Source organism: Thunnus albacares, chromosome 2 (assembly GCF_914725855.1).
Source record: "Thunnus albacares chromosome 2, fThuAlb1.1, whole genome shotgun sequence".
NCBI classification, from domain to species: Eukaryota; Metazoa; Chordata; class Actinopteri; order Scombriformes; family Scombridae; genus Thunnus; species Thunnus albacares.
This window is the reverse complement of record NC_058107.1, coordinates 31,435,141-31,445,232: the sequence shown is the minus strand read 5'-3', so window position 1 is coordinate 31,445,232 and position 10,092 is coordinate 31,435,141. Positions and strand designations below refer to the sequence as shown.

Here is a 10,092-nt window from a genome sequence, read left to right as displayed (position 1 = left end):
CTTAAGCAAAATGTATTTTTGTGTGAAAAATCAGAATACATATGAAAAAATATTACGGACATGATATTTGTGTATTTGGTGGTTGGCACAGCCCAAAACTGACCTGAACTTGCATTGCAGTGCATTTCAAATCAGTTTGTATGTTCAAGACACAAGAGGACCTCAAATCCTTCATTTGAGGGTCTTCAAGGCCTATGACTTTGTTTTGGCCTCGTGTTTTTATCTCTTATCAATGTGCAGTGCGTAATTCTCACATACAGCACGTCCTACGTGTCATTATCTAATGATTTTAATATCATTCGCATCAGATTTTGCTTTTAGCTTTTTAATGAGAGATACAGACAGTGTCGCACAATCCATTTCTCAGTATATGGAGAATATTTTATTAGAACAATACTATGATGACAATCAAATATCAACAATTTTTCCAAGAACATAATTATCCTGCATTTGGAGTTTTACCCAATAATTTATAGGAGTGATTCTCAACCCTTTTGGCTTGTCACCCCCTTAAAATAAGGCAGTGTCTACTAAATGATTCTTATGACAGATTATCGCCATGACATGAGCTGTGAGCAGTTCAAGAGTGACTTTTCTGTTTTTGGAGGTCTGAAGTGGTGAAAATATCCAATATTTAAAAAGAATAAAAGCACAATTTAGGTTAAAGTGAGACAAAATAAGCAAAATTTTGTGTCACAGAAATATGTTTTTTAAATGTCTTTTCTTTTGAATCACATTGTGACACATCAGATTGATCTTGTGACCCCTTGGAGGGACCCTTACACAATTTCAATCAAGCCTTATAACGTGATAGTTGCTGTTTATTTATTTTATTTTATATAAATTTTCTTTTTATTGTTGTTTTTTAATCTATGTAATCTTTTGTTGTAGTTCCTTGTTTTGATCATGTCAAGCTCTCTTTATTGTTGTCTAATTATTCTGTCAAAAATAACATGATATGGGATGGAAAGTGAGGAAAAAATTACTTATTAAGAACCATATTCTAGCCTATAAATAGATTTCATAGGTGTGTGTAGGCTGCAGGTGAGTGTGTGTGTAGGTGTACTGTATGTGAATGTACACATCTCATCATAATATACTACATAGCCCCGTATCTTTCCCCCCCAAACATGTGAAAAAGTGTTGCTCTTCGTCCAGGCCTGGCTGGAGACTGAAGCAGTGAGCCCATCACCGCACTTGGCGCAGATCTCGCGAGAGCGGCCCCTCACGGCGGCGCCTGGGCGATGCGATGCTGTTGCTGTTGCTGTGGGTTTGATTGACAGGAAACATGTCGGTGTGGTGGGAGCGAACCGGGATGCAGCTGCTGCCAAGGGAGACAGGGAGTACCTGCATCCAGTCCACACATCAGCACCTTTAAAAACCACCAGGCTTTCCCCCCTTGATACGTCCGCTTGTGATGCGCTGAACAGCTTTTCTCTCTCTCTCTCTCTCTCTCTTTTTAAAAAAAAAAAAAAAACATCCATTTGAAACGAAGGGGCACCCAATGGATGCTGTGGCAAACCGTGTAGTCCTGCTCGGTATCTTCATATTGTGTTTGATTTAGCCTACAACCAGAGACACCTTGATGAAACAGCAGGAACTACGAGGACTGTTGTTGCAATGGAATCGACTCTCTCACGGCTCAAACCTCGTCTGTAAACCTACAGCATCTCGTTTCATGGCGTTTTGCAGGTTGCTCCGTTTCGTGGGCTTCTCCACGTTTCTTTTCTGAATTATTATCATCATTTTTTTTTTTGGTTTGTTTGTTTGTTTGTTTTTTCAAAGTGCAAAAAGGGGAAAAAATAACGACCCACTGCTCGCAAAACTATGAACGAGGAGATGACAAAAAGCGAGGAGCAGCATCTGAGTTTGCAGAAAGCCTTGCAGCAGTGCGAGTTGGTGCAAAATATGATAGACATAAGCATTTCTAGTTTGGAGGGTTTACGGACCAAATGTGCCACATCCAACGACTTGACACAAAAAGAGATACGAACGCTGGAGGTAAGCACCGTTTGAGTGGAATGACTGAATTTCTGCTGTGCATCTTCATCTAAATCAATACGGGGGGCTGTCACCGTCTGTTATTTCTTTATATGCATTGAGGCCTGTGCATATTTTTTCCAATGCCCTTTTTCAACGATAAAACTGCTTTCCTGCTGTCATTGCATTGATGTGCAAAGATTTCTGCTAAAGCTCACTTCTATCTGTTTTGTGCAGTGCAATAAATCAAGAGGCTACGGGGCTGCAGTGGGCTGTTATAGACTTGCGCATTCTGCAGGTGGCGGGGAGAGAAGGTGGTTCTTCTCCATCAGAGTAATATCTGAGGCAGCCGAGGCCTATAGGCAGCCCGTGTTTACAATCCATTATGCCAGCCTGCGCATCTGTCCTCGCAGCGCATCCAGGCCCCGTCGTTATGCAAGGCGAGGAGATTACTGAAATTGTTACAAAATATCGTTATCCACTTAATTGGCCTGTGGGGTATTCCGTAAATTGCGTTACGTAATGGCCATATCTCGGTGTTGTGTTTTTGAGATATCAAGACTGTCCGTTTTGAGACCACTTATAATCCAGCCCCTCACTAGTGACAGGCTGTTACAGGACATAAAAAATGCCATAAAGTGCGATAAGGTCACTGAAAACTCACTATTGAGCAGTGCAGACACAGCACAGCATTATGGACCTGTAAGAATGTTATTGATGCCTCAGGAGATTAAAACAAATACCATTAAGTGCGTTAAGGTCGTCATAAACTCAGCACTGAGTATCTGTGTGGACCATCAACACACTTTAAGTCCCAGGGGGAATATAATTGGGATATTACATAAAAATACCATAAAGTCCAGTCACTTGTGAGTGTCTCTCACTAACCCCAAACCTGCAGGAATATGGGGCTGTATGAAATTATAAAAGATAGAATAATATCAGATTTTTTCTTTGTAGAAAATATTAAGTGGAGTAATTAAGTGTTTCACAGACAGGGAACAGGAGTGTAGTGATCCAAGAGGAGAGAGAACTAACACCAAGTACAAATGTGCTGCCAGCAATGAACAGGCATGTTCACTGTGTGTTCCCTGAATGCCTTGCAAAGCATTGTGGGTACTGGAGTATTTGTAATGAGCATTACAGAGGTATTATTTTCGTGTTACAACATATTAACTTTATTTATAGATCTATGTGAATGGATTTTTTAAAAAACTAAGTGGATTAATTGCAACATGAGTTTACATGTTTTTTGGAATATATAGTTAAAAAAATTATCAGCATGTGCAGATAAATATTAGTACCAAATATCTGTTTCCCATCTCTGTGCTGCAGGGCTGAGCATTGCAGTGTCTTATGGGTAAATACAATGCATTTTTAGAGTTTAGGGTTTGTTTGACGTCTTGCAAATGAACATATTATCTCTTTCCTTATGAAAAGTGAAGGCAAAAACACATTTGTAGATTTGCAGTCTATGCATTTGCAGTGACCCATGTGGTTAAAGGTACCTTGCAGAGTTTTTAACACTAGTGGTGCTGTAGGCTGTTTTAATGAAGCAATATTGTTTGTATCCAGACTGGTGCTGGTGATGTGATGTGTTATGCAGTAATACAAGGTAGAAATGCAACAATACAGGTTCCAAAACATTCATATTAATTGGACTGTATGCAGGAAATATAATGCAGTGAGAGCATTGCAGTCACAGTACAATAGTAGTAGTTCTTCAATGTGATACAGCAACATTTCCTTAATAGGAAAATACATTTCACTTAGTACTGAATATACTTTGTGGCCTTTAAAGTGTAAGCAAAGGTAGAATTCTCTTCCATGTTATTGGATGCAAATTACCCGCTAGGCTAACAGCTGTGTAGCCAGCACAAAGGAAATTTCAGACTGACCATGTGTACACGTTGGTATTAAATGGTGTTTGCTGAAAAATATTAATATTTGACCATAGAATTTACAGACAATATCAGGGTATGTTTATATTTGGATGCTGTTAATACTCATGCTTCAGTTGTACCACATTAGCATTTTGCTAAGTGAATCTAACCTACCTGTATTACTGGAGGTTTTTTCTTTTCTTTTTTCAAATACAGTACCAGACAAAAGTTTAGACACACCAGAAAGTGTGTCCAAACTTTTGACTGGTATTGTATGTGTTCTGTTTCAAAGCATATCCAGATAAATACAAGTATTATTTAATTCTGCAGCCACTTGGGAGCAGGAGAACTTCACACTTCTAACGTATTATCGGCTTACAAAGTTAGGCCTATTTTAAGTTTTAGCAAACCGTTACCTATTTACACATCCAGCAAACACAGAGCAACATTACAATTAATTTGAAGTTGTTTCTGGCCACCTAAAGAATGTAAGTCCAATATTCACTCTCCCTTTAGCTCTGTTTCGGTCTCGGTCTCAACTCCTAACAGAAACGTATACGTCTGTTTAGCTGCTAGAAACTGCTCTGTGTTTACCAGCTCGTCAGTCTGTAGTTCCGTGTTGGACAGGTAGTGCAGGTTTATCACTGCCTGAGTTTGTGGGCTGTTAAACCAAAACAATGAGCTAAAAGAGGCTGAGATGGGTGACGGTGCTCTGTAGGCTTGTAACTACAAGGGACCCATTTTGCATTATACGCAATTAGAACCATTGCTAAAATGAAAATATTGATTATTATTGATTTGAAATGACTGAATTCTTAAATACGAAGTTCACAACTTTAGTGTCCTCTGTGGGCTAGTCTTGCCATTTTTGCATCCACGTGATTCACCATCTACATTAATAAGCTTACTGGAAATTCACTCATTAGGTATTCAGAAACCCCAAAGTGCATCACAGGGTAGGATGTCTTAATTTTAGCAAGTCCCTTTGGGTGAGATGAAACGTAGTTCCATCTGGTTATTGCTGCTTTTTTCAGTTTCTTTGTACATGCATAGAAATTCATAAAGATGACATAGATTTGTTTTTAGCAGAGGTCCTAAAGCTTCAAATAAAGCAGCAACAATGAGTGAACTTCACTTGTTCAACTGCAAAGTTTGTTGAAGTTGATTTAATACAGTTTTAAACATGCTGTAGCACTTTTCGCAATAAACCTGTGTGAAAAGAACATCTATTTTTATTATTATTAATGAACAGGCTTTTGATTTTATTAAGAGTATGCCCACCAGAGAAAATAAGAGAAACACCATCATCAGTTCAGGCCAGAGTGAGATATTTTGGTAGTCATGTACTGTTGTGGGCTGCAATTCTTCTATTGTTAAATTTAGGCCACAATCCTTGTTAAACACATTTTATCAATACCTGGAATCTGATACATAATACTGTACAGCTTAGCCTACTGTAGAAACCTGATCTGAATAGGACTGCATATCAGTTGATTTGTTGTTTGTATTTATTAGTTTTGTGAGATATTCCTCTGCACCATTTAAATAAACTAAAAGCTAAAACAATTCTTGACAGCATCATAGAGAAACACGTATTAGAAATGAATCAGAACAAAGGAAAACACACACTTGACAGTTAATTCACAAGTGCAACAAAGGAGTTACCCCTGAGAACCGTCTAATCTTCCTCAAATCCTCTGAGTTGCAGAGCCTTTCAGGATGACAGTCCTCTTATTGCCTCAACGACAAATGAGTTGTCCACCAGGGGTTTTGATCAGGATCACAATGACGTCAGTCCTACGCAAAGCCTTTCTCGTTAACCTGTCCTGATCTTTATTGAGCATGGTGTGTATGGGAGATTCCTCTACGACATCTCTGTTTTCCATCTCTATTATTAACCTAAAGGACCCAGAATGGGCCTCAGACACAATCTGTTAGAAGCGTTGAGCACTGACCTTGCCTTAGCCAAAAGCTTTACCAAAAATAGCAGCCTATATCATTACCTGGATGAAGTGCTAATACTGGTTTCCATTAATATGATTATGCATTGTCATCTGTATCCCTTGGATACACTGGAATGATCAACGCACATGATGAATGATCTTTTTTTTTTTTTTTGAGGCTTTCATAGAGATGCAGACACGTGATAGAGCGTGACATGTTATCCACTTATGTATTTCATGTTACAGAAATGGTAGACAGGTCAAAACAAGCATTGTTACTCATTCATATTAAAGTATATGAGATGTGAATAGGCTTTAAAATGTATATTTGGATAAGAAGTATAGCATCAGCTGTTTCTTTTTGCTTCAGAGTTGAAACCCTGATATTTTTCTACTCAGAGAGAGTAGAAAGATCAAAAGCCTATAAAAACAGAAGGTTAAAGGGCTCATTATGCTTGAAACAAACTGTAGGTTGTACAAAATGTCGTCTGGCCACATATAAAGGAAAAAAGTGTGTGTAGCAGTTCAGAACAGCCACACTTGAAGGTGTGAAAATCTCTCTTCAAGAACTCTTTGTCTTTGTAGTCTCGATGCAATGAATTGTAAAAAACAGTGATAAGTGTGCACACTTTTGGACAGTCTCTTCTCAAAGGCATCCGTGGATTTGTGGCACCGCTTTCCAAAAGTGACAGAAGTAGTTGTGGGACGAGTGAAAAAAAGAGCTGAAGAGAGAAGTTCAGATCTTGACTTACTTTCACACTTCTGCTTCCCTAACTAATCACTGTGTGAAGTGAGCATGATGTTGGGATTTCCTGTTTTGGAAAGTTACATAAATTGTTTCAAATGCTGGTGTGAAGCGTACTGCATTGAAGGCTTAACCAGCTGACCAAATATGTCTACCTGCCTAACTTTTAAATGAAACATAAACCCAATATGAGTTTGTTTCAATGCAGAGATTTTGTCTGACAAATCATGTTAAGCTCTTTTTGGCCAAAACTGCTGTTTTTGAGAGTTTGAGAGGCACTTTTCATTGTAATGGTCTTCCTGATCTTCCTCTGTGCAATCTGTTTTTAGGTTTGTAGTGAGACTGATAATTTGCAAAGTATAACAAAACTTAAAGTTAATTCCAGGATGCTAAAATTCATGTTATCGGTTTTGTGAGTCCCCTTCACGTGTATGAGTACTGTTTTAATCATAATAGTAGATTTAGCACCTACCTAGCATACATCAGTACACTGAGAATGCTTTTGCTCAGGCTTATGATTTCTTCTACCTAGTTCATTTTCCAATATACACACCTGCTTGGTTGATAATTCCTACAGTATGCTGCAGCTTAATATGCTAAATTTGGCTACTACCAGTGGATGGATTGCAGTTTTAAAGTTACATGACTCCTAGTTGTGTCTTTGTTGCTGAAATGAAGTCAGTTAAACTCACAAATTGCACTAACCTTTGCAGACCATTGAAAGACCATTTATTATGCTCATCATGATGCTGGACATTTATAATGCAGGAAAGTAAAGGTTTTAGAGATCAGATGAAGTCTCAGCTGTTGTGAATGTGGAGTCAGCTGTGCTTTAATGAATTGTTCCAGGTTATCCTGCTCAAGTGTGAGTCTATGTGTCGATTTAGCTCACGTCTCAAATGGGAATAGCACCATATACAGTAGGCGTATCTACTTCAAGAATCTGCTTAAAGGAACACTCCAGTATTTTAGGAAATTCACTTCACTGTGAAAGTGAAGACAGACTGCTCACTCGGACATTTATTTTATTGTTTAACACATTGTCCATCACATCTGTTTTCAGATTCATATCTCTCTCTCTTTGTCTGTCTGTCTGTCTATCTATCCATCTATCTAAATGCAAACAAGCATCTATCTAATGCTTGTTTTGTTATCATATCCAGTTACAATGCATGTAAAACCCCTCCAACCCCCTTGGACTTGTTGTTTGACACTGGCACTGAATCTGAATAGGTCTTTTTGGCACTCTTTAAAGCCCCTATGTTTCTATTGTTTATGTGATTATAACATCTTTCAAATTTTTATAATGGCACAAGTCTTTATTTGTAGAAAAATGTGAAGTACTGGTGAAGTATTTGAACTGTTTCACTCGCTCATTTTCAGTGTCCACACATTATTTTCAAGACAGAGGTTATGTTGTTTGACCATTGATGCTCATAAATCTGAGGAGATCAGTATGATATGCAAGAGTTCAGTTCTTTCAAATAACTCAAAGTTATTGCACATCTTGATAATGGGACTATAAATTTGGAAATCTTGGTGATTTAAAGTGGCTCGCATGAACTAAATCATCTTTTTTATCATCTGAAGATAGCATCAAGAGGTCACAGGTTTCACTTCCAATAGTTAGAAAAAGTCTTTAAAGTCCAACTGAAATTAAATTGCCTTTTTTGGTCTACTACAGCATACATATCTGCTTTGTAAATCACATATCCTGTGTTCTCCTTTGAGAAACAAATAGTAACCAAAAGGGAGGAATTTATATTTTAAATTCTTTGATTTTATGATTGTGCCCCCTAGTTGTACATTACTTTGAGTAAATACTGTTCTGCCCTCCACTTACGTAAGCTGGAAACCTTATTTCTCCAGCTCACACTGAGCCTGATAGCATCCTGCTACACAGTACAAGAGCCACAGACTCCGAACAACAACCCACATCAGCTTTCCTGCTTAAGTGTCCATCTTATCTAACTTACAAACATGAACACACGTCATTCCCTGAACCTTAGCTTGTTGAATAAGTGACCAAACAAACATTCACCGGGGAGAAAAGTGCACCGCTAATGTCAATTAGCAAGCTAGGTAGCTAATAAGCTGCTCAGCTGCAGCACATTAAACAGTATGTAGACATACCTGAAAATGTCACTTCAGACCCGTTAGATGCTGGTTTGGTCATTGCTCTTTAAAATCCCTGTTAGCAACACATTGTCTGCCCATTACCTGTAGCTGCAGCAGTTTGTTTTTTGTTTAGTCTTCTCATATAATCTCAAGTAATCTTGCTTTTAATTTGACAAGCTTACATTATTCATTTCTAGTTGACATTGTGGGTGTATGTGATGTGCTATTGTGTGAAGCTTTGTATTTTGTATAATGTGTCCTGTGTGTTTTTTTGCTTTGTACTGTTTGTTATTGTGCTGTTATATGTTTTATTTGTAAGGGACTGCAGATGAAAATTAGCTTTAAAGCTAACTCTGGTGCGGTACATCAAATGTTAACATTTATGTTTAAAACTGTACATTGTCCCAATAAATACAATACAACAACTTTGTCTCTATTCTGTACAATGTAACACTAGTAGGTTGCCAGCTAATGTCAATCAAACAGCCTCCAACATACTCCCCCAGCCTGCTGAGCTTTCAGGCCTTTTTTTAATTCATTCTAATAATACAAAGCTATTACCAATACATTTAAAAAGCATGCTGACATTATTTTTGACTGCAAAGAGGGATGATTTGGACTACATTCTCACTACTTTACATTATCTGTACAGATACAATGCAATGAGTAAGAATCAGTGGAGTTGCCTTTAGCTATGCAGCCAACTTTCGCACGATCTTACCAACCTTAGCCACTTTCAAATTACATTTAAAAAACATACTGTATGTGATTTTGATTTGGGGCTCTGTAATTGTTACTTTTCACTTTTTTGTCTATTACTCTTGTCCATAGACTAAATGTAAAGTATGCTTAAGCTCAATTAAATGTGCAGCTTGAATCCAGATCTGGAGTTCAATCTAATTAAACTTTGAGACTCACCAATGTCAGGCCAGTTTGACAGACAGGATGGGATTGACTTCTTGTTTAGGACATACTGACTGTTGCCTGTTTTGTTTGTAACTAAAAGGTAAAAAGAATACAAGCAGCAGTATTGGTGGGATGCTGCATGGCTGGCAGTGAGTGCAAGCACAGTGACAGAAGGTAAAGATAATAGTGTGTTAAAAAAAACAAGGATCATCAGCTTGCGAAATGCTTTTGTTAGCCTGTTAGCTCCAGCAGCTTATGCTTGTGCACCTGCACAATACAGTACGTTCCGTCCTTTCTGGGTTTCGCCACAGCATGCGAGTGAAGTTTGACTTGCCAAATCTGCTCTGACTGCAGCTTTAGGAAAGCAGTGTGGTTTTGTGGTTGGTTTTAGTCTTTAGGTCACGAACATCAAACTGTAATAAATGTGGGGTAACTGGTCTTACTGTTCTCTTCTTGAACACTCAGTGAAAAAAAACCCTCCAAATTGAATGTATTTCAACTAAATAAACTCCAAATT

The 10,092-nt window shown here is 38.1% G+C and overlaps 1 protein-coding gene across 2 annotated transcripts in view; it reads left to right on the top strand.

The window, feature by feature from the left end:
• The first annotated feature begins 1,670 nt into the window (after positions 1 to 1,670).
• The window catches only part of ksr2 (kinase suppressor of ras 2), a 104,116-nt gene continuing 95,694 nt past the window's right edge, over positions 1,671 to 10,092 (top strand). For both annotated transcript variants that reach the window (XM_044330428.1, XM_044330418.1), the window contains exon 1: positions 1,671 to 2,001. In XM_044330428.1, coding sequence (XP_044186363.1) covers positions 1,828 to 2,001 — 174 coding nt within the window. In that variant the 5' untranslated portion in view covers positions 1,671 to 1,827. The remainder of the gene's footprint in view (positions 2,002 to 10,092) is intronic.